We start from the raw sequence: 26,580 nt of genomic DNA, 5'->3' as shown, positions 1-26,580 counted from the left end.
TTGTGTTCCACATATGCTTCTACTAAAGAAAACAAAATAAATTCCAGTTTATAGTGGTTATTCGTCGAATGAAAACTGCAAAAGTGTAATAATAAAAATGCCCGCAGAAACTTCGGTTGATTCGAAATTTTATGACGTTCTCCATGAACTGGGTCGAGGAATGTTTGGGTGAGTTTATAATTATAATAATATGCACCTACATTCATGTTGGAAAAATATGAATAAACTTTCTTGTTCTTTCGGCATTTTTGAGCACGTCGTTTCATTTTTGAGTGGATGAAAACACAAGTGTCTGGAATAGTACTTAGTAAAGTTTCACCCGTTTTTGAGGTCCAATAGAAAACGGCAGGTAACTCGACCTGATAAATTCGGATTTTTCATTTCGGAGCATTGAAAGTTAGGTTTTTTTGTATGTTTAATTTTTCCTGATAACATGGCTGATCGTTATTGATTAAGGCCCGGTACTTTCACCTTCGAATAAATTTTATTCAATGTCAATAAGTATCTGTCAAATAATTTCCTATCTGAAGGATACCTTATTTCGGTGCTTTCAGATGAAATTATTTGACGAATAACAATTCTATGAAAACACGGTATTCTACTTTTCACTGATTAATGTAAAATAAGACACAGCATTGTAGAAATTGTCATAATTCGAACTAGAAAGCAAATATTTCGTGAAAATCACACAAAGAATAACCATACATCCAGAATCTAAAAAATTCTACCAAGAATGACGTACCGACATTAGATCTATGACAAATAAACTCTTATTATTAAGTTTCAATGACAGATTTATTCGATGAATAACACTATCTGAAAGTGAAAAGACAGCAATTTTACTTATCCTACGAATAAGACTTATTTATCGAATAAATTTATTTATTCGCACGTGAAAGTACCGGGCCTAAGTGACATCTTTACCTCATATATTATACTAACTTCACCTACCACCTTCGCAGGACAAATTTTTTGGAAGAAATTCTTCTTTGACCCCTGAAGATTATACATATGTATGTACCTAATATAACTTCAATAAAACGCCCTCCAAATAATGCCATATCGTATTGCTGCTTCGTCTGTAGATAGATGATACTCTCACATCGATGCCTCGACCATATTTCGTTGCGTAAATTTGAAATTTTTCAACTAAACATCATTTTTGGAACTTTTGATCGAAAATATATGTTAGGAAGAGGATCTTTTAATAAATGAATCTATTTACTGGAGGTGAATTTGAATGAAACGGCTTTAAGTAATTAAAATCATTATTTTATTCATACAGTGTGTCATTCGAAAAGATAGCGTCTTTAATATCTCAACCGCATGCAAAATGAAAAAGAATGCAAAAATAAGTTAACTTGGGTTCGTTGAAGGACATTTTATGCAGTTGGTTCCAATCAATTTGTATCAACCCTGTGAGCGTGATGACATCTTCTGAAATCTTAATGGGAAAGCAGGATTGGGTTACACTTTGTTTCAAATGTTATTCAATTACCTTTTCAAAAATGCCATACACTTCACCTTCTTTTGTTACTGCTGAAAATCGAAAAAAAAAGTAGAATAGTAATAATCGCAAAAATTGAAATTGAACATGAAAATAGTGGAAAACTTTTAGTATGAAAGAATTTCAAAATATTGTACAGGGTGGGCAAAATTGGTGATACTTGAACTACATCTTTTTAACCCAACGAGATAGAGAAAAATAAATACCATTCATGTCGTCTTTTTTCGAAAAACTAATAATGCCGTTAACTGCAATCCTCTATCTTCTTTTGTTTTTGAGTTATAGGCCAAAATTCAAAATGGGGTGATTTCATTTTTGGTCATTATATCCGTTCCTGTTTGAGCTAGGATGTTGAAATGAAAACATTATACAGGGATTTTTTTGATAGCAATCCAGTGGCGTTCTATGATTTTTTCCTACAGGTTTATTTGCTGAGCTATAATATAAAGATGTATTTTCTATTATGAAAACAGTAGTTTAAAATTACTTAGAAAGAACCCTTTTTTATCGTTTCAGAAATATATTATACATCACTCGCAGTCTTTCTAAGTCATTTTAAACTACTGTTTTCATAAGAAAAAATCTTATGTCAAATCTTTATGTCAATCTTTATGTTATAGCTCAGCAAATATACCTGTAGGAAAAAATCATAGTTCGCCACTGGATTGCTATCAAAAAAGTGTCTGTATAATGTTTTATTTCAACATCCTAGCTTATACAGAAACGGAGATAATGACCAAAGTTGAAATTTTAATTTTGACCTATAACTCAAAAACAAAAGAAGATAGAGGAATGCAGTTTATGGCATTATTAGTTTCTTGAAAAAAAAAGACATGAATGGTACATTCATTTTCCTCTATCTCGTTGGGTTGAAAAAGTTGTAATTCAGGTATCACCAATTTTGCCCACCCTGTACATTATTTTGTAGACAAAAATATTACCAATTCTGAAATTCCGCCCTTACGTTTCGGAAAACTTCAACTTGAATTTCTCGTCGAGCTGCGCGTATTCTTAATTTACATTCTTCCACATCTCACGGTTAGGTCTCACGGTTATAGGTAGTGAATATACACAACCGACTTCAAATATCCCCAGAGAAAAATCTAACCATCTCAAGTACGGGGAGCGTACCCATAGAATACCCAACTGATGATACTCATTGAAATCTGCTTGAAGAAGTAATAGCTCCGGTAATAACACTATGTTTATATAGAATATCAAATTGATGAGAACTGAAATATGATTTTAAATTCAGTGAGGCAATTTCTTACAGATCATTGACAAGAGAAATGGTTAGGTAAAAAAAAATGGCCATCACGTTCCCCAGACTTGACAACTTCAGATTTTTCCTCTGGGGACATTCAATGTCGGTTGTGTATGAAACAAAGCCCTGAGAAGTAAAACAATTGAAAGTAAGAATAGGCACAGCATGCCGAGAAATTAAATATGAAGTTTTCCAAAACGTAAGGGCCGAATTCGAAAATAGGTAATACTTTTGTTTTCAAAATAATATTTCGAAAATAATAAATAAAGTAATTCAGATGCATAACATCCGCAGATAATTATTGATTTAATTATCTGCGAATGTTATGCATCTGAATTAATTTATTTATTATTTACCTGCCTTAATATGAAGGCGTGATCCATTTCTTATTTTGAAAATATTTCATAGTAAAAAATGTTCCGCTATTTTCAAGTTTCATTGCAACTCTTGCTACGCTACAGTAACTATATATCTATTCGTTTTTCGGAAATACTAACAAAAAAGGTCAAGTGTCACTCAACCCTCTTTCAAATTTAAGATATTCGTGGTTGCTGTCATCACGCTCACAGAGTTTATACAAATTGATTGGAACCAACCATAGAAAATGTCGCATACGAACCAAAGTCCAAGGAACAAACACAACAAAACTACTCTTTCACAACGTTTCGGCACTTTATTGTGCCTTCTTCAGGCTAAAAATGAAAAATTTTGTTTTACATTCAGTGACATACATACGACAGAAATGGAATACTATAAATAAGAACCTTATAAATATCAATCTTGCATGTAAAATTATTAAAAACACTTAACAAAGAAATAGAAATACTGAAAATAATGAAAAAACGATGAAAAAACATCAGAGCGGATCAAGCAAGACAAAGGAAAAAAAGGGAAAAAATATAAGGGTACTCACTGTCAGAATATTAAAAATTTCAATATTTTCATCTACAGAAAATAGTCAATCGAAAATGGTAAAGGGTTTTCACCGGATTTAGGCATCGATGTATGTTTGCATTTTTTCCCATTTTTTTTTTCTGATTTTCCATAGGGTCGGAGATATTAAGGGTGGTACCTTTGCGAATTTCCACACTGTATACATATTCGAATTCTGAATTTATTCTGCATTCATAAAATGTAAGAAAAAAAAGTTACAAATTGAAAGGAGAAAAATAATATACTCAACATGAATGAATCATATTTCGGTTCGTAGTGCATTCAGATAGTTCGTGAAAAATTGGGTTATTTTATTTTTTAATTAAATTTTTTATATAACAAGTTTTTCGATAAAACCTAAAGTTTTTAAGTTATTCGTGAGAACCCCTTCAAAAACGTGACTTTTCACAGTAAACAATCTCACGTTTCGATTGCAAATAACTCGAAAACTATTGATTTCAGAAAAACTCTTCACACTACATTTTTTCTCGAATTCAATAGGTACCCCTAACCTAACTACTTTTGAGGGTTATTATTATTCCAATTGTGTAGTACTTTAGATCTTTTATAAATGAATAAATAAATAATAAGCAAAAATTTTTTTTTCGAAAAATACAAGAAATAAATTGCCGCAGTAATCTTCTTTTTTCATAGATGTTCCTTGGATTCGTAGGTATAAAGCTTGCGGTTTTCCACCATTATTACATATTCTCTACCAACTATGCTCAACCATTTTCATCATCCTAGAGCTTCCAGTTATACAGGGAAATGCCCATATTGTCATATTCTTGTATTTATTGGAGATATTCAATTCACAATCTTAATATCGTAGCAAAGAAAATTTTTCATTATCTTCATCCTGTTCTAACTTCACCTGGAAGCTTGTTGAAGTTGAACTATTAAATTTTCACTTTACAGTGGACTCATAAGTTATTAATTAATGCTGATAGGGTTTCTGGTATATGAAAGTTGCTTTCTGGTATACATATACATATGTATGTTCCCTGAAGTCTGTCACTGATGTATTGAATAAATGATTCGATTCTTCTACTCTTGTTGCATCCGTGGACGTCCATACAATATATTCAAGATATCCAACTCATATATGATGAAAATTTCAAAAAAAAAGTGAAGTGATAAGAGTCACCATTAACTGATAGCAAACAGAAACATGAATTTAAATGGATTCTCAAAAATTTGTCTTATCGGAAATTTCAATCCCAAATGCCATCAAGAGACTTTGGGAAATCCTTATATCCATTTGGGATAGAAATAATGGAAAAAGGTACCCTAAATGAAAAAACGATGATTCCCAGAGTTTTTCTGGAGAGTAGGTAGATATACATTGTTTCTGATAACGGTTTTTGTTTCATCTTTCAGCCCTGTATAATTGGGTTCATATACAATTCTACCCTATTGTGATCTTCTTATTTTCCTGTTTCCTATTCCGGTCCAGCTCTGTCCCAATATCCTGCAGGTAATAACTCACATGGAATAAACTAACCTCCATCTCGATATAGATGAGAGAAATTTTTCACTATGGAGCAGTTGCACTCTAGTTAAATTGAATGAATTCCGAAAATGGAGAAGTAAGTGATAGGAAATAGGGATTTTCTTATTGGGTTATCTAACAGAATGATATACCTCTGTCGGAGACTAGGTACTAGTAAAAAATAGTCCTAGTAGATTTAGCAGAATAAAAATCTTGTAGGTGTGATTTCTCGATCCAATGACTAAACTAAATTAAGGAGTTTAGTAATATTACTACACCTACAAGATTTTTATTCTTCTAAATCTTCTAATGGCTTCACCACTGATGTGAGCTGAACTTTGTAGCATAAATATGTTTCCAAAGGGGTGTTTCCGTGGTTCTTACTTATTTCCTCCCAGAAAATCCGAATATCGACACCAATGATGAAAATTTTGCAATACTGAATTCTGCTAGGAAACAAAATAATCGAACATTTCTTGGAAAACTCGTTTCATTACTATAGAGGATCTCAAAGCTGAGCTAATTTTCATAAGTAATAACCCCTGAATATTGATAATCGAAATAATTTTATAATAGTTCTCGAAAGCAACGTTTTCGAAAGAATTATTTGTCAATATTCAATTAGTAAGAAATTTTTTGCCAAATGTGAAGATCAGCTCGAATTCGTAATTTTTAGTTCCATATTATCATAACATTCCTCATTTTTGAATAGTTTTCAATTATTATCGACAACTGAAATATTTCCATAGTTACGTTAATGAGCGATAACTACCCAAGGGACCTAATATCGTTTCGATAAGGTCATTTTACTTTTTTTGGTCAGGAAATGTTCAAAAAGTTCATTCTCATTGATTGGTTACAATTTTAAAATCCCTGGTAGAAAACAGGATAACCTAAAAATAGGCGCTTTTAGTCTCATTCATTCACTGACTGCCCTATACAATATTTTTATCAGCCGCTTACTTAAATACCACGTGGTCTACTTTGTACATAGTTTCATACCTAGGGGAGCAAGAAAACAAAAATTTAATTTGGAATGAGGGTTAACGAACTACTGATATTTCATGTATTATAAGACCTAAAAGCCATTTCAATGGTCTGAAATTACAGTAACTGCCAAATTTCAAAAGAATTCGTCGAGCGGAATTATAGAATGTTCTATTCGAATCAATAAATCACCCTGTATCTCAGAAACGAGGAGCCTTAGCCCATATATAATTTTTTTTCTGTCCTCCCTAGCAACCGTTAAGTTATCATGAAACTAGCAGCAATTACTCGTAGCCTTTATACGATTTACCCTAAAATATATTCATTTTTGAGTGTATTCCGAAAGATGTGGAGAAGCTTCAATCTGTTACACAGTTAAATGAAAATCCGATTATTGTTTTTCATTCTAACCTAGTTACACATCCTATTTCATACTCAATATGGATGGGGTTCGCATATGGTAGAACATAGAAACCTTCATCTGGTTGAATGAATTTTCCAGGGTCTTGGACTTGTTTTTCTGCTTTACTGGTTTTTTTTTCTATCAGGGGGTGGTGTAACAATTTGAAAGTATTTCACGATAGATCTCAAGGGTGGTGCAACGAAAACATTATACATACATCTTCTATGGATTTGAAGAAAGAATAATGTGGCTAGGACCAGACGATTACTGATTTGTTGGAAAACAACTTCCTAATCGAAGTAACTTCAAACCACAGCCCACACTTAACATGTTAAGAGCGCCGTGTTCGAACATATATCGGGAAAAGCACAGACAAGTGTCATTCAATATTATGATTCCTGATTTTCAAGATCGATGATTTTGCGTTATAACATTGCCTGAACTCTTCGAAATTTAAAACAATAATTAAATACTAATCAGGACAGTACCAATATCAATTTTTAGTATATGTATATAAGAGGTTATATCTGTCTTGATAATAATATAAAGTTTGGTTTCTCTGTAATACAAAAGTTTATTAGTTATTATTTACATTATTTGTACAAATAACAAAATTACCTGTAATACAAAAGAAACAACAATTACAGTTTATTATTATCCGTTCACTCGTCTATTTCTCTCTCGACTGACATTCTCGTGACGTTGTCACAGAATCTCCAAGTCACACGCCATGCTCGATCTAGCGACAGTTTATTGAAAGAATTGGAATGAAGAATTCTTTACATGTATACTCCATTCACTTTCATTTTAGCACTCGGTTGGCCATGGAAATTTGACACATTTCACTCTGTATAGTACGAAAATGTGAGGTTGTGACGCTTGTCAAAACATTTTTGGTTTTAAATCAACGCTATGTTGCCCATTCTACTTAAAAGTTTCTGTTATTACGTATTTTATCACAATGTCGAATCTCTTCGGAAAATATGTGACGAACATAATTGAAGTTCATACAAACTGATTGAAGGCACACCAAATCCAGTTATTTGCATGGAAAATACAAAAGATCAGCATAATATCATAAATATGCACTAGCTTGAGGAGAGTTGATGTTCGTTATCTTCTTTGGCTAAACTTTGAATACGTTACTTCAGTTGTAGACTTCAAAAATATTAACACGAAGATGAAATGCATATGTTGCAGTGATTGGGAATGGGTATCTCCCGAAGGAATTAACAGATAATTACTAGAATGTTAAATTCTTCCACAAAAATCATCTTGCATCAAAATAAGTGAAAGGAATTAAAGGAAGTTTCAATCAAGATGAACTTCACCTTTGAACAAAGATTTCACATGAATAAACAATTAACAGTGGCTGTTCATCTTAATGCATTGATATAATAATAATAATTAGGTATTTATTGGTACCTTAAGACATTTACAATGTATAGGACAAGTCAAATGAAAAATAGAAAAATCAATTTTCGGGAACTTATTCTACGATGACATTCATCGAAAATCCTGTAGTAAACTTTTCGCATTAATTCACTCAAACATAAAATTCCCAAATGCTACCACTTTTTTGGGCCTCCCAATACAAGTAAATTTTTTGTCATCCTCTTCATTCACAATCTTTCTGATTTCTGATTGTGGAAATATTCAGCTGAAATATAAATCGTTTAGATGAAACATTATATAAATTCTCTTATACATTGAATATGTTCGCTACCGTCTGACGTATTGTGGATTTTAGAATATCAGGGTATAACTATTTTAATGAGCGGACCTGAATTCTAAAAAGCAGTTTCTGAAACCCTGTCTCTTTTTTCAATCACTTTCGGTATTTTCGTAATATTAATTGGTATAAGTTGTGGCAACGGCGTTATGACATTAACGACATTTCATGAGTGCCAACCTTACTCCGTTCTAGTTAAAAAAACTTGAGAAAATTATTTCATGGCCAACCGACTGCTAAAATAAATGTGAATGCAGTATATATATAAATATATTTATACAGGGTGTTAGGTAGAGTAGTTTCGGGTAATATGGCACACCATAAGCCTTTTCGGAAATAAAATATAAAATTCGAAAGATCGAACAATCTTTTTTCGATGTATCTCTTCTTTGAACTTAAAAGTAAACAACAATGATGAATTCAAGATAATTAACATGGAAACATAACTCAAATAACCCTTCTTGTGAAAATCAAATTCGTTAGAATTTAAACAAGGTAGGTCAATATGGATGGGGCCCAGGCCATTGTAAGGTGAGCTTTCTTCCTAATTTCGCAAAAGTCGCTTTCTCAGCTAGTAGATCTTCTTTAGATGCCAAACGTCTCAAAGTTGTTCGGGGTACATTGTACAGTTTGGTAGCTTTCAGCCTTCCAATTAACCCATTTTCTTCTTTTCGCTTTATTCATGAACTCCTTGCACCAAGATTGTCGTTTCCTTTCAGCAACGGGTTTTCTTGGAGCTATTGTCTTGGGCGAAAAAAATAACCATTTCAGAAAGAAGAGATAACGGTTGGACAACATGGCCTGGCAGTCTATATAAGCCACATACATAGTGGGCCATAATGTCCGCAGGGATCTTTTCTGATCATAAAGAATATAACCTAAGAATTTGAGATATAGATTACCTACATTACTATGCAACCGCAATATAAAAAAAGATAATGCATAACGAGAGAGAATAGGTTGAACTTACCTAAAAAATAAGATCTCTTCCGATAATTTTCGATTTTCGCACAGACTTCACACATGCGCACTCGGTGCGACACAGGGATCAACTGAGACGGTTAAATGAAGAGCCTAGACGATATGGAGGTTACGTACTCCACTACAGTTGGTTAGTTTTGGAAAAATCGGTACAGGCCATATTGGTCGCATAGGCCATATTAGCCGAAACTACTCTGAGCATACTGCAAAAATTCAAGATGATATTCGTTGGAATATTTTAACGAATTTTATCTGATTTTATATGGTTGCTTCTCTTAGAGCGCTTTCTTCCAAAAATATAGGGAAAAAAACAAATTTCCTGCATTCTATGCAGGTGAAAAAATGAAAGCATTCGATGGAGAGAAGAAAATAACATGGAGAAGGTACTCTTATTCAAATACAAAAAGTTGTAACGTTTTCGAGATATTTGAGTTTTTGTATAGTCACATGATGTCAGCAGATTCATTCATCGCGATATTTTAGCAGGCCATGAATATAATTCTGTTCTTAATATTGTCGATGGTATAGCCTTCTTCTGCCCTCTGCAGTTGATAAACAATAAGAACAAAACAATAATCTTGTGATGCAAATGGAACTACCAAAACTGAAATATATTGAAAACGGTTCAATAGAATACAACGAAAAAAGTTATCCCAAAAAATCATGACTCAACCTCCTGAAATACGCTGTATGTTTCATTCATTCATTCATTGCTGTATCCCGTTACCGGAAATAAATCTACAAAAAGAAGAAAAAAAAATTGCGAACAGACTGTGTGCCCTCCTGTGACTAAAGAGGACCAACCGTGAACTACATATCCTACCACACTCCGATTAGGGATTGATGTAGTGTATCCTTAAACCGCTTATACTGGCCTCCTGGTTTCCAGGCTCCCTCAGTGAATTCGCCATATAGAGCTATTTTGGGGAGTCTTGTGCCTTGCATCCTCAGAATGTGGCCGCTCCATCTGAGTCCGGCCCTCGTTACTTGAGTCTCAATTGTTGTATAACTCGCGCGTTGCAAGACTTCTGCATTCGAAACTTTGTGGAACCATCTGATGTGCATTATCTGTCTTAGATGACGTTGTTGCGTTTGTTCAAGCTGTTTAATATGTCTCCTGTAGGGCGTCCAGCTTTCGCTTCCGTAAAGAAGCGCTGGGAGGACCACTGCTTTGTAAACAGCTGTCTTGGTCTTCAGATTGAGGTCGTGATTTTGAAACACTCGATCCTTCAGCTTCCAGAATGTCCGTGATGCCGAATTGATACGGTTTTGTATTTCCGTGTCTAGATTAGCCCTAGTATTTATGAAGCTTCCCAAGTATTTGAACTGCTCGACCTGTTCTAGAGTTTCATTCTCCAGGCTGATATCTGTTTGAAGGCTTTCTGGCGGACTTACCAGGATTTTGGTCTTGTCGATATTGAGTCTAAGGCCTAAAGCTCCGTATATATGTTTATAGGTGTCCATCATTATCTGTAGATCCTCTGAGCTGCTAGCGATGAGTGAACATTCGTCTGCATATTGAAGTTCCGTGATGAACTTGGTACGGGTTTTTGCTCTGAGGCGCTTTAGGTATAACAATATCAAAAATGTAGAAGTGTAATAAAAAAATGTATTTTAACCCTCTATATCCATTGCGACTTCAATATTTCTTTAGTGGTGAAAGATGAGTGTAAGTCCTAGATCTCCAAATTTGTCTTGATGACTCATGTAACTTTTTATGACTCAGTGAAATATAATAGTATATGCCCATAATGAATGATATCGTATATAATATTATCAAATATTTTATAAAACAGTTTTCATAATTGTATGATCAATTTATGTATGTATAATAAAAAATTTCAGGATAATATTGAACCCATTTTTCAGCACTGTTTACCTTTGTGCCAAAAAACACAATAAGCAAAAGTTAGTGATGAAAGAAATAAAAACAAATCTCCAGGGCGATGACTTGAGATCTGCAAAAAATGAAATATCCATTTTGAAATCTTTGAGGCATCCCAACGTCATTCTTTATTACGATAGCTACTCGAAGAAAAATGTATTTTATATTATGATGGAATACGCAACGAAGGGCACACTGAACGAGTATTTGTACAAGAGGAAGAAGAAGTTATCTGCTCAGGTAGGTCATCCTTACTAATAGATGATGAAAAGTAGTGATTTTTTATAAATAAGTCGTGCATGAAGCTGTTGATTTCAGGCTTTGATGATGATGATGATAGTGTGAGGTTAGTTCATTTTTTGCTCACTTTCTTTCTTGAATTAATCTAATGATATCCTAACAATAGAGATTCACCATAAAAATTTGCGCAAGCGAAGCCGCGAGTTCAAGCTAGTGGAGGAATGAATCAACTTCTCAATTCTCGAATTGAGAAGTCGATTCTTTATTTTTTGATATCTCGACATCAAAAAATCGATATTGTTTAGAATGGTGTAGTGATATTACAAAAAATTTCATTTGGAATATTTTATCAATCAATTAATGGTTGCGATAATTTGATTTCATTATTTTATATCGAGATCCAATAGATCCATCAATATTATTCGTCCAGTAGGCTTTTCGAGAGTTTATGTGTGTTTGGTGTGCGTTTCCTAAACTGAAAATATGTCGAGAAATATCAATGAAATCAACCTAGCATCAGTTTGCAAACTGAAGCATTCTCCAACAAATATTTAATTGGAGTTTGTTCGAACGTGAAAGGGCATATCGGGCATGTTGATTTAGACCTCGAGAGTCAATTGAAGAAACGACTTTTAAGGCTCCTTGTGAAAATTTGAATACTGAATTAGGCCCAATTTTGACAGGTTGAGCTCTACTCTAATCTGACCTGTACATCGTTTGAGTCTAATTGTGAAATATTAAGAATGGTTTGAATTTTTGGAAAGAATATCTCCTTCCGTAAAGTTGATCAGATCTCCAATACATCGATAATTTTTCTCGACAATGTGAGAAAATTTGAACCATATACAATAATGAAAAAATCATAATCATAAGTTTACAGTTTCCAATTGGTTAAACCTACAAAATTCAATTATTTTGCTAATATTCATCACTACTGCTTCAAACATTTCACACAATGGAAGCTACACCTAGTTTGAATAAAATATTAAGCAAATATCCAGCTCCAATAGTGTAGTTAATACATTTTTTTTATGTGTTCCACTCCCATTTATAATTTTCAAAGTTGATTGATTTGTTTTATGAACCTAATTCAATGAATTCTTTTCTTGTTATTTCTCTGCATGAGTTAACTTAGTCCTCGATTCTGAAGGTAAAAATGCCCGGAAATTTTTGTGAAGTGCTAAGAAATAATATTTTCATTTTTTTATTTCCAGAGAGTTATGAACTACTTCTGTCAGATTCTGATGGGTCTTGATCACATACATGAAAAGAAAGTGATTCATCGGGATCTCAAGTGTGAAAATATTTTTTTGACTGGTGGCAAAGCTGACGTTGTAAAAATTGGAGATTTTGGAATATCGACATTGACTGTGAAGTAAGTTGGGAAAATTGGACTTGTATGGAAAGATAATTTACAATCGAAAAGCGAATAGTCTTCTTTCTACACAGAGTGTGTTCGGTAAGGAGATGACAAGGTTTTTCCCGCACTCAAATATTATGGAGTAAATTAAATTCTGTTATGTCTCTATGCATCGAATGCCAACGATGAGATAACCATGGTAACGCCATGCAGAATTTTTCAAACGCTTACAGGAAAATTGCAATTCTGTACGTTTTATAGTTTACAGGAATCCTTAACTATTTACAGAGAGGAATCTTTGCTATTTACGATAAGTAGTTCAAAAATATCACTGTGAATTATAGTCTATTCAAGAATGATTGACATCCCAGTAGGTCTTGAAAATCCAGGCGCAGCTTAATATCTGGTCACAAAAGATTTATAAAAATTTCTGTACATTCAATCACAGAACTCAAATATATTGATATAACCTAGAAAAGTATATGAAAATAAGAAATATTCAAATTTTCAGCATATTAATCGGCTTTAAAAATTGACACAACTATGTTTCCAATTTGTAAGATTAAATTAAGAACACCAACAGCTCTACAAAATTCAAATAACCGTCGGTAAGTGCATAGATTCACATATAATTGGTATATAGAACAATGTTTATTCACAATACCAACCTGAATTCGCAACACAAAATCTCAACTTATGGGCTATTACAAACTTAAATTCGATTCTCCATAGCCACCCGAGATGTCAATCATTCTTGAATGGACTATAGATAGTTACAGGAACATTTCCAGAATTGCATTATTTACGAATCTGTCAATCAGACACTTATATACGATCGTACGCTACAGATTCGTTCGTAACTTACGGATGAAAAGCAGAATACAACGATAAATTTGATCTGATGTATATGTTACGGGCAATGTAATTATTTAGGTCAGTATTCATAATGCTTGGTTATTATGAATAATGATCATTAAAATTGGGCAATTTGATAAATTCGAATTACTTTACGATAATTTCTCACATTGCCCGGTCATTTTAAATACCGCTATTATTTCTTTGGGCACTTTGATTAAGTGTCAGCTAATGAAGAACAGAGCTCATCCACAGCCCTCTTAAGGGTTAAGAGGGCCGTGGCTCATCTTAGTGGAATCAACTGTAACTCCGTACGAGGCCATGTTTGGGACAAAGTTAAAAAATGGTCTAAAAAGTTTTTTAACCACAGACGTTCTGCATAATATAAATTGTGAAGAGGACTCAGAAGTTTTAGTAGAAGATCAGATCAATTTACAGTCTGTATAAGATGGTCTACTGCAAAATAAACCACAGCGTAGCGAAGCTACCAGGTAAAAGTCATCATGATGAGGAGGAACTACGGCACGAAACACGGAATTCTAAATCAACTTTATGCCCGGAACCAATTTACAATTTGTAATGAGAAGTTTATATATGGCGAAGATATTCCACAGAAAGAGATTTCACTATGAGAATGTGCAAGATTTTCATCCAAGAAAGAGGGCCAAAGCTATAGTCGATGTGGCTGTAAAGGTAGCTGTAAATCCGGTACGTGCAAGTGTCGTAAAAAAAAGCTATGTAACTCCAAATGCCACCAAAGTGGAAGATGCTCTAATAAATACACCCTCTATGTAGGTATTGCTACATATTGACATTTTGTGTAAATATAAATTTATAAGTACGTACATATCTAATACATTATTTTTATTTGGACTTAAGTTTTGTTTGTACTTATTTCATCGCCACCGGTTTGTTTGTCACCATGTGAAATTTGTTATTTTTTGTTACTTTGTCAGTTAGGTATGTAAAAATTTGTTTTTTTCATAAGAAATATGAATAAAAATGATTTTCAAATTGCCCACTTGACTTTCAGCATTATACATAATGACCGGGCAATGTAATATTTGGAACATAATTTATCATTTTGTCATATCCATTTGGGCACTTTTTAAATTGCCCGGGCATTATGAACAATGCCCAATTATTTACATTGCCCGTAACATATATATTTATATATTTCAAGCGCTTGTAGATCAAATATTGTTCCTTACTTTTGCGGAAAGTGTCTTGCCCGCACTCAACTCTTTCGTGCAGATTAGACGGTACCGAGGCGTTTCTAGATATACCATATATATTGTTTCTGACTGTCTTACTAAGATATAAAGTGTTTTATGAATCATGTTCATTTCTTCCTGGGATCATAATAAACCAGCAAAAATGTACAGGGTGGGTAAAGTTTGACGGAATTGAATGGCACCTCTGTAACCGTAAGAGCTAGAGAAAAATGGATGGCATGTTTCTTACATGGATTTTCAGAAGATGGTTATAGGTCCAAACCGCATCCCTCTATCTTCTTTTGTTTCCAAGTTATAAGTGACTCATATTTATGCTGTTTGAATTGGTTCCTCTCTATTTCGTAAAGTTTCAGTGATATCGAAAAACAAATGTTGCATTCAGGGACTTTTTCATGAAGAATACAGTGGCATAGTCAAAGATTTTTTTTCAGTTCGCCACTTCAGTGATAGTGTCAACTTACATTTTTTAAAAATAAACCCTTTCTTATTTTTACATATTCCAGTCCCATATTTTTTTCTGATTCAGAATATGTATATAATATACGTAAGTCGTATCTTTAATTTGTCCTGCCAATGAAAAATCTCAAAAGGGAGTTCATTCAAGTTGGCAGGTCATTTTCATTGATAATAAGATAATGAACTTTATGCTTATAGGTTGTGCCAGGTTGTGAGGGATTTTGAAGATCATTTTCATTCCGGATATTCGAAAAGATGCTCGGGAAAAGAGGAAATTACGACAATTTCCATGACTACTTCATATTAACCAATTAACCTATACTAGTACTGGTGCCTTATTTGTGAAGGTGTTTGAAAAGGCCATGGTACTAGTATTTATTATCTATTACTTCTTTTCCTTTACAACGTGTCACACCACTAATTGAGAAAAAAGACACCCATATGAGAGATGCTTTGTGTGCTAGGCTTAAACTTCAAATCACTCTAAGGTATTTAGCCACTGGTGACTCCTTTGATTTCCATTTCTTCTCTTTTTTGTTCATCGTTAAAACACAAAACTTACAAAAGAACCAAAGTAAACTATTAAACTGTGCCCCTAATAACCTTAAAAGTGATTTGCCGCTGCGTGAACAATATTCATTGGCGTGCACGGAATGTGTTTACATTTGCAAGTTGTGATTTCACTGGCGCAAGAAAAGATACTGGCGCATAAAATTTTGGAAGCGACCAAAATTTTTAATCCATGCTTGCCTGGATAACGTTTGCACTCCAGTAAGTGTTTACATATGCATTTTAAAGTTATTGGAGCGCCAGAAGTCACCGACGCCAGTAAATCATTGCATGTGTAAACCTACTATTAAAATTAAAAATTTGTGCAGTGGAACTATCTGCGCAAAAATGTGAAGCACACTTTTCAGTCCAGACTGTTGTAATCTTTTCAAATATGCAAACATATTTTCGAAATTTCGATAAACAGATTGTTGATCCGAAGGTTACAATTATTCCAATATTTTATGTTAGTCCGGACCTGAATTTTCCTTGTGTGTTAAATATACAGAAAAAGTGGTTCGCTTGTTATGATTAAAGTGGTATACCTATCTACAACCACCATATCATAGGAGCACTTCACAAGTCTTAGTTAAATTTGTATTAATGGCCATTCAAGTCCTTCTGCATGAAAGCTTGCGAAGTTATTCTGCTCAGCTCCGGAATATTGACTTATACATATTTCTCCTATTGCTTACATCGTTGACCGTCATATTCTGCTTTTCATCCTCAAGTTGAGAAACTGTAGCGTACGATCGATCATCGATCTGTAGGGCCAGTACAGGCAGAAATAGAAACGCAGGTCAGTGAGGTGACGCAGCGTGAGTTTTTGTAAAATATATCAGAAAAAACAAGTCCGCGCAAATGAAGCGTGACAGTGACTTGTCAGATAGTTCGTGCAGCGCAGAAAAAAGCTGCGTCACCTCACCAACCTTTGTTTCTATTTGCGCCTGGCCTAAGTGTCCGATTGACAGATCCGTAAATAATGCAAATCTGGAATGTTCCTGTAACTATCTAATTCACAGTGTTATTTTTGAACTACTTATCGTAAATAGCAAAGACTCCTCTTTGTGAATAGTTACGGATTCCTGTAAACTATAAAACGTACAGAATTGCAATAATAAGCCAATGTAATTTCTGATACGCTTACAGATGAAAGCAGAATACCACCATCAGTTCTATATAGAAAGCGTACAAGCACGAAATTGAAAGATTTCTGCTGGTAATTGGGAGGAAAGGAGTTTTGTTTTGCAGTTTGCTATGCTGAACAGTGGAAAATTCCCTATATAATAAGTTGAACTCTATGTTTTATTCGCTTTTCGATATTGTTTATTAAGCATTGAACTCAGTACTTTTCCAATACACTTACCTTTCTGGTATTCAATTGTGTGATAACTCGACATTCAGAAATAGGTACTGAGGCTGCACAAGATTAACTTCTGAATTTGCCGAATCATTCTAGGAACAGTTTTGCCAAGACTGTTGTGGGAACTTGCAACTATTTAGCGCCAGAACTTTGTGAAGAAAAACCTTACGACAATAAAGTGGATATTTGGTCGTTAGGATGCATTCTGTACGAGTTATGTATGAGGGAAAAAATGTTCGAAGGTTCGGTAAGTATCTGTATGTTGAACTGATCCATTATTGTTAAAATGAAATTAACCCCTGAAGCATTGAATAGTTCCTAGAATTAATTCAACCAGGAACTGAATTACCTGATTTTCACTAACATGAGTAATTTAACCACAATGTTTGGCTATTACATTCAGGTGAATGAAGTAAACTGAATTGTTTAGTACCAAACGAAAAGTTATGAGAATAAGTTTATATGCACACACCAGCCGATATGAGTTTCTGATGGTTTCAGACATCAATCCATAATATTCAGCTCATACCGCTTCGAATTTCATTAATAAAAAAATAATAAACCATGCAGGAAATGCTTTCATGAAGTGTAATTCCTAATAAGGTCTAAGGACCAAGACTGAAAAATGACTGATTTGGAACATTTGCGATTTTTCTTTACTCAAGTTGAGTAACTACAAAACTACAATTCGTTTCATTTATATCTAGAAAATAGATATAAATAGAAATAGAAGTTATAACCTATATACATTTCCTTTATAATTTATATGAATTTCTGTTTTATTATTCGAAAGCCACGAACTTAAAAGGAGTTTTAAGTCATTGCTTCCTAAGGATACGATTTTTCTAGTATGAAAGGTCTCAAATCTCGCAGTCCAATTATGGACCTTATTCAGAGCCCTAGTTCCCAATAGTGACCAAATACGGAAATTTAAAAAACTCTTTTTATAAGTCTCTGGCCATTGGTGCACTGTTTTTGTATACTATTTTCTATTTGAATATAAACAGTTCATTTGATCATGATGTCTTATAAGTTGACACTTGTCCCATAATTGATTTATAAGGATTTTCAAAAACCCGGCCCTTATTAGATGCAATTACCTTAATACCTAGTCAGTGCTTTTACTTCAGAAGGGCAATGTTGCTTTTAAGGCTTTTTTAGGTACTTAAAATGGTTCAAAGTTATACTATTTGCGTCTGAACATTCCTATACCTTTTCATCGGCTATTATTCCGAAAGCTTTCGCAAAAATTGCGGGAGAACTGATATGCCTCAACTCATTCAGTTTGATAGAGCTCAACAAAAAAAAACTCTTTTAATAAAAACGAAAAGAACAGTGAAATATGAGGGCATATTAGTTTGAAAATAAAAATGAAAAAGTAAAAATAAATATAATCAAGTTAGTTCTGCACTTAGAATTTCTGAGTTTACAAACAAATTTGTTCGAATATTGTTTAGACGCGTTAACCTGCATGATTGATGCTATATAGGTATACCTACTCTATAGATTACATACCACGAAATTCTTTTTACGATTATCCAGTTGGGGAAGCCTAACTCCTGTTATTTTCCAATAAACGATTTTTCTTCCAATTCCAGTCCAGGTCTAAATTGTCTGGAAAAATGGATACCTCGTCAATTCGGTCAATTTGGCAATTAATTGCGAGGTAACCGTTGAAAACACAATTATGGGGACCAAGTGTTGAGAGGAAACTGCTTAAAAGATGACGAAATAGAAACTGTCTGATAAGTTGTTATGGAAACTTAAATTTTTCCCTACGACAAAACCTCAAACTTTCTGAAGCACATTTCCATAATGCCGGGTGTAAAGTTCGATTGTACATTTCTTTCACTTCAGCTGGTAGGCATACTCCAACATATCAGAGTAGGTACAGGTGAAATACAAACTTTTCAGAATATTTAGTTCACAATATGATATAGATGTTTATTAATTGGAAATGTTCAATGGTGAAGGAAATCAATTAGATACATTCTGCTGAAGTTTTGGTTGTATACTAGGTAACGTAGAAAACAGAACTACCAGTAGTGAAGAATTCATTAGAAATAGTTTCCAAGAATATATTTTTTTAAGTGAGGATAGAAAACGATAATTTTCTTCAACCATAACTAAACAGTGGTTCTTGGGTTATCAAATGTTCTCAAAAAAGTAAATTAGTGCATGATTGTTATGTTTTCCAGCTACAATTCGTATTTGATGATCGTATGTTGCATTGCAAGGAGCTCTTAACTGATAGTTACTCATTTGGAAAAATCTATATTGAATGGAATAGTGAATCAGGTAGACGATAAGTTCTAAATTGGCAATAATAACTAAAGTTGCCTTCAATTACTTTATTGGCGACAGTTTCACACATGATATTTTTCTTCTTCAGGTTGGAATATAGAAAAACAATACCAATTATATAAGAAGCAATGATATCCCAGACAAAAACGAAATAAACAAGGAAAACTACAAAAACCACAAACTCTCGGAAAAAAATAATAAGAACTAAGTAGCTCACCGAAAAATCCTTATTCTTTTAGTGCCCATTCAAAATTAACGCAAGCCGTAATTCGAACGCAATTTCGACGTAAAACGCAAAGTTGAAGTATATAGGGTTTCGATTGAAATTTATTTTGGGAGGATTCTGAATTTCTTAATAAACTCCTGACAAACTAGTGCAAGAATTTACGCAGGAGCAAGTCCTTTATTTCATTTTCAATTCATTTTGTTCCAGAGATTGGGAGTGAAAACCCTAAAAAGTTTATTAAGATATATAGGGTTTCACATGTAAACCCGAAACACAATTTTTACGTCTACGGGAGTCGCGTCGTAACTCATGCGAATGCAACTCAAACGTAATTTTCAGAATATAGTGGTATTTCGGTATTGAAAGCTGATAATTTATTTCCATCTTCAAGTGCTGGGCTAGCTTTTATTTCAATTTCGCGGAAAATTTGACGAATTTTCGAGAAAATATTTACGGCACAAGTCAGCATTTTTTTCATAAGTATGGAATATCTTGAGAACCGTATAGAGTTGAAAAAATTTCAACGGCACAAATCTAGCACAATTCAACACGAAATTTTTTTTACAAAAATCGAAAAGTGCTCGGCCAACTTCACACACATGACATAAGACTATTCTCCACTTGTTGACGATTTCATAGGGACAATTTCATTGTGTGATATACCATCCAAAATTTGGTGGAGAATCCCAGGGATCTATTTAGGTTCGTTAAGCAGAAGAGAAAAACTAGTAGCTCTCCCAATATTTAGATGAAAATCAAAAGGGTGTCAATTGTAAGCAAGTGGCTGATTTATTTGCAAAGTTTTTTGCGACTGTTTACGAGCCTGGCAATGCGTGCGGTGGTTTGGATGACCAGATACAGGCTCTCCATAACGTGGTGTACTTGTCGGATATTTTTTTGAGTGATGAGGAAATAGGAGAGGCGTTACGTACTATCAATATATCGAAAGGTTCAGGACCGGACGGTATTCCACCTTCATTCTTGAGGAATTGTGCTGAAAACTTAATCAAACCATTAAGTATAATATTTAATTACTCTCTCAAAAAGGCAGTTTTTCCGCAAGAATGGAAGTTGTCATCTGTAACACCTATATTTAAGAGCGGACAGAGCAATTTGATTAGAAATTACAGACCTATTACCATTATGTCCTCTATTCCAAAGTTGTTTGAATCTCTTGTCTACAAGTATATTGCTAGCCATATAAAACATTCTATAGTCGAGGAACAGCACGGATTCATTAGGGGCAGGAGTTTGGAAACAAATTTGTTACAGTTTACTGAGTATCTCTGCGTGGAAGTTTGGATGATCGAAGTCAGGTTGATGTGATATACACAGATTTCGAAAAGGCTTTTGACAAGGTGAGCCACTTGTTGTTGAGTAGAGGAGACTGGCGGAGGTGGGAGTGACTGGAAGCCTACTCAGGTGGCTATCATCGTATATAAGGAATCGATCTCAATATGTTGTGATTAACGGAGAGTGCTCCGATACTTTTTACTGTACTTCTGGTGTGCCGCAGGGTTCACATCTGGGACCATTACTTTTCATAATATATATCAACGGCTTGAAGGGATGTTTCAGATATTGTGAATTCCTGCTGTACGCTGATGATCTTAAATTTTTCAGGAGGGTATCTAGTGTCGACGATTGTAACATGATTCAGGGTGATTTGAATAGGGTTCTACGTTACTGTGGGGAGTAGCACCTGTTTCTGAAGTGTCATAAAATAACTTTTACTCGAAATCGAGAACCCATTGAGTTCAATTACAGTATTAATGGCGAGATTCTTCACGAGCAGAATTTTACTAAAGATTTGGGTGTTCTTTTTGATAAAAAGCTCTTGTTTGATTTGCACATCGAAAAAATAATTAGTGATAGTAATCGGATGTTGGGCTTCATTCTTCGCCAAAGCCGACTCTTTGGAAATAATAAAACTTTTTTGACCTTATTCTATTCCTTTGTTCATAGTAAATTGAATTTCGCATCCTGTATATGGAATCCACAATATAAATGTTACATTAATAGATTGGAAGAAGTACAGAAAAGATTCCTCAGATTTTTGGCATATAAAAATAATTGTACCATAGTCAATCACGATTATTCACAGATAAGGAAGGATTTTGGACTCATGTTGCTCTCAGATAGAAGGAAAATCACGGACGTTCTGTTGCTCTTTAAAATTGTGAATAATATGGTCTCGATTCCAAGGACATTGGAAAGTATTCCCTTCAGAATTCCTGACATTAGACTTCGTCATAATAATTTGTTTTACACCCCGTACAGACGTACAAATTGTTCACGAAACTCTCCACTCAATCGTATGATGGATACTTATGGGATATTTTTTGATGATTTTGATCTCTTTAATTCAAACTTTTTGTCTTTCAAGAAAATGCTGAAGAAAGAACTCTCACAGAATTGCTGATGTATTGTATTTTTTAATGAATCATGGATTGTTAATTGAAGTATATGTATATTCTGTTTTGCTTTTGCTGTTTTTTTGGTTGTGAGCTTATTGCATGGATGTATATATTTTACTTTAGCGAATACTGTTTCTGGGGTTACCTGTTAGTATTCCTGTTTTTCATAAATAAAATAAAATAAAATAAATAAATAAAATAAATATACACTGCGGAAAAAAATTGACGGACATTATGGAAATCTCAAATTTATTCTACAACTGAAGGTGTTCTCAATGATAATTATTTTTATCAGAATTACGCATGCATATGTTATTTACTTTCAACGGTTTTCTTCAATACAGATGTTTTTTCCCAGCAGGAATAAAAAAAGATGATATTATCAGATTTTGAATGTATTGGCTCCATTCTAAAATCAGTTGTTCTCGAGCAATTCTAATGATCAATAGTTTTTCTTTCGTTTGATTTTCTACACTCGATCGCTATGCAACGCGAAACACGCGATTTGACCCAAGAGGAATGTGCCCAAGCGGTAGTTTTGAGAGAAGAGGGGTGGACATACACAAGAATTGCAGAAAGGTTTGGAGTTTCCCATACAAGTGTGTCCAGAATGGTTTGCAACCGCTCGTCTCCTTCAAATTCAGCTTGAGCAAGCTCATGAGGTGCAAATTAGCACTCAGACAATAAAAAATCGCCTCAGAGAATATGATTTAAGGCCTCGTGTCGCGGCAAAAGGCCCAGCTCTTACCCCAGCCCATCGAAGGGCGCGTTTGGATTTTGCGAGAGAGCATATCCATTGGGAAGAGGCCGATTGGGAAAGAGCTCTCTTCACAGATGAGTCTAGATTCTGCCTCTACTATTGTGATCGACGTTCCCTTGTATACAGACGTCCACTTGAAAGATATGCTCAGTGCAATTTCCTGAATACTAGTGGTTTCGGGGGAGGATCGATTATGCTATGGGGTGGAATATCTTTGACTGCTCGCATAGACCTACTGGTCGTTGATAATGGAGCTATGAATGCTGATAAGTATATAAGGAACATCCTTGAAGAGCATGTAGTGCCATTTGCCCCATACATTGGTGAAAATTTCATTTTTATGGACGATAATGCCAGACCCCATCGTGCGCGCATCGTTCAGGAGTACCTTGAAGAGGTTGAAGTCTCTCGAATGGAATGGCCAGCAAGAAATCCAGATCTCAATCCGATTGAGTATGTTTGGGACAACCTCAATAGAAGGCTGAGAAGTTCAGAAAATCATCCAGCTACTCTTAATGACTTAGGAATCCAACTCGGAGAAATCTGGGAAGGATTAGATCAGAACATTTTAAGATCACTCATTTTGAGTATGAACCGTCGTTGCCCAGCTGTAATTAACGCAAGGGGTGAAAATACCGAGTATTAAATCACTTATCAGCATTTCAGTACATATTTTGAAAATTGTTCATTTCTCTTCTTTCACGTAAGATTAGGTAAAATCCTGAATTTTTCTTCCATTTAATGTGTCTTGTTTCGTTCAAAACCTTCCCGAGAGAACATAAAAAATAAGTTATAAAGTCAATGTAGAGTTAACTTTCATTAAAATTGAGATTTTCAGAAGGTGCATTAATTTTTTTGCGCAGTGTATATAATACTTAATAAAACTGATTTTTTTTTATTTTTGATTCAAAAAAAAATCATTGATATATTATACCTTATGATAAAAAATTAGGAACTTATTTAAAATCAAGTTACATATAAGTAGATACTAATAAGAACTAAGTGATAATTTTCAACTCGGTTTTTAATCACAGTGGGTCAGTCCCATAGAACCTAATACGTCTTTTTTGCACGATATCGTATAAAAAAGATTATCTAATATGAAATTGGGATTGAACTGAACTTATCGCAATTATGACAGAACGGAGTTATGACTTAACTCAATCTCTCATACGCTTTGTGGCCTAATATCATAAAATCAACAGGACAATTTCGATTCGTGGTGTTTTTTTATTGTTATTGGTACACCTTGCGTTTTGTTGCTTTTAATAGTGACATGACAGGCTGTGGATATTAAACTATTAATGGTTTATTGGTTGTGGATGTTTTTTCCGCTCAATGAGCGTTTTTATTCTTTGAGCCCAACATTTCTGTAAAACTGCAAAACATGCCGTCCTAATTTTTTTTCAATGTTTCAGCTATCTTGTGTGGTAAAGTCTATTACTCGTGGTGTCATAAAAAAGGTGGACATTCTCACATATGGGTCACAAATACAGGAAATAATAAAAAGTACAATGAAACTCAACCCAGAAGAAAGGCCCGATACAAAAACTTTGATGTGCTATCCTGATATTTTTCCCAGTATGTACGTCCTAGGAACCACTTTGGGTTGCATCTTCAGTTAAAAATTCGTTTATTCCTATATTGTGATTGTTTTATACTTTTGAACATTGTATCCAATTTTTTATTGACAATAAATGTGACTTCTGATTTTATATATTGAAAACAAATTAATTAAGATGAGAAATGGAGACAATCACTGTTTCCATCCTTTTTTACTCTCTGATAGCTGCGAAACCTAAGCCAAAAGGTTATTCAGCCTGAATTCTCAGGATGGGAGCAATATTCTCCCATCTCCATCTGTAGAATGTATAAGGTGAGTTTTTATTGCTTACCGTATCGTGCATTTCTTTTGCTACGACCACTTTGCATGAGCGCGCTCATGCATTTATACGGCGCGCGGAATTTTCAATGGTCTGACTGATGACTTTTTTCTTATTAGTTAATCAGCCTACGGATATTTTAACATTTATATTTATTAAAAATATGATTTTCATCAATATCAAACGGGTTTGTTACGATTCACTCACGATACATGTAGGTAAAGCAGCAACATCATATAACATACCTAATTATATGTAATAAATCATTCATATTTTTATTAATTCGTTATCAACATAATCAACATTCAAATATCGATTTATTTATTTATTTACAAGAAGGAACAGAAATTTGAATTAATTATATACATACATATACTAGTGAATCAAACGTCACACCACGATAGAGTAGATCAAATACTATCGAATGACACCAACATTAGTTGAGCGAAAATGTACGGTTTCTGAATAAACTTAACCAAAAGTTGCTGATTGTCGAACTATTTTTTCAATGACAAGGCAAATTTGTGATTAATGATACCGTTTTTCTACCATATTATCACACCCATAGAGGGGGTTTATTCTGAGTAATAACTATCATGTAGAAAAAACAATTGTTTTAATTTACATTTACTTAGGTTATCTACTTAGGTTATTTACTTAGGTTGACTACTTAAAATAATTTCAATTAGTGAAGATAAAACAATAATTTTAGTTTAATGTAAATTAAAATCCTTTTTCACAAACTGGCCCTGTGATTAAGAAAAATAGTTCGAGAATCGGCAACTTTAAATGTTTCAATAAAATTCAGATTATTTTGGAAACGGTACATTTTCGTTGAACTAAAGTTGGTGTCATTCGATAATATTTGGTCTACTCTATCGTGTTGTGACGTTTGATTCACTAGTTTTGGGACACCCTGTATAAGTTATCCTCTTCATCCGAACCATCACTATCGTCAGAGTTATCGATGGTTATGTCGCATACTTTATCCGTTCCTGCTTCATATTCGTCTGAAATAAAGATATCAATCAATTAACAAAATCATGTTGTATTATGCTTTTTTTGGCATATATAAATAAATATATATTGGCATATATATAAATATATAAATAAATTTTTTCATACCTTCAATGTTGAAGTCGATATTAGTGAGGCTCGTAATAGATGGCGGCAATTGGTTGTAATAATACACCCCGTATCTTGATCAGTGGAAGAGCGGCTTTCCACTGGTCATGGGGTGATTATTTTTAGATGTTAATTACACAAAAATTGAAGGCCCTCGAAAGGGGAAAAATAATGAGGATCCGGCCCGTCGCACGAAGGACAGGTCTTGAAGTTGATATTTTTTTTTCTGGGGAGAAGTTTAAATGGAACTCATGAAAAACTTTAACAATTAAATCTATTGGAAAATAAAATAAGAGCTTCTCTACAAATACGTACTCGGTCCAAGACGACCAACAAAAATCTTCAATTTCTTAAACACATGCAAATAAGCGCAAAACAATAAAACATACTTTCATAACCAAAATCTTGAGTTAAAATTCAACTTCCCAACTTAACGCGCAATATTAATCAATACGTAATCAATGAATTATACAGGAGCTTCAAGACTTTGGACGAATAAAAAAATTGGAACTTTCTACCTTTCTCTGCGACTGCTGTTTGTCTGACGCTGCCGATGAAAACTTTTCGACACCAGACTTTACCGCACTAATCGGCGAATTCTTTACACTCAACCGAACTTCATG

The 26,580-nt window shown here is 34.0% G+C and overlaps 1 protein-coding gene across 1 annotated transcript; it reads left to right on the top strand.

Annotated features, from left to right (window-relative positions):
- LOC123314282 (serine/threonine-protein kinase Nek8-like) lies at nucleotides 1-24,664 on the top strand. The gene is made up of 5 exons (XM_044899454.1): nucleotides 1-168; nucleotides 11,169-11,424; nucleotides 12,639-12,799; nucleotides 17,339-17,489; nucleotides 24,368-24,664. Exons 1-5 carry the CDS (start codon nucleotides 98-100, stop codon nucleotides 24,572-24,574), a joined length of 846 nt encoding a protein of 281 aa, XP_044755389.1. The 5' UTR covers nucleotides 1-97; the 3' UTR covers nucleotides 24,575-24,664.
- The last annotated feature ends 1,916 nt before the right edge of the window (nucleotides 24,665-26,580 follow it).

Source organism: Coccinella septempunctata, chromosome 5 (genome assembly GCF_907165205.1).
Source record: "Coccinella septempunctata chromosome 5, icCocSept1.1, whole genome shotgun sequence".
In the NCBI taxonomy this organism is placed as follows: Eukaryota; Metazoa; Arthropoda; class Insecta; order Coleoptera; family Coccinellidae; genus Coccinella; species Coccinella septempunctata.
The sequence above is the reverse complement of the archived record's forward strand: the minus strand, read 5'-3'. Positions and strand labels throughout refer to the sequence as shown.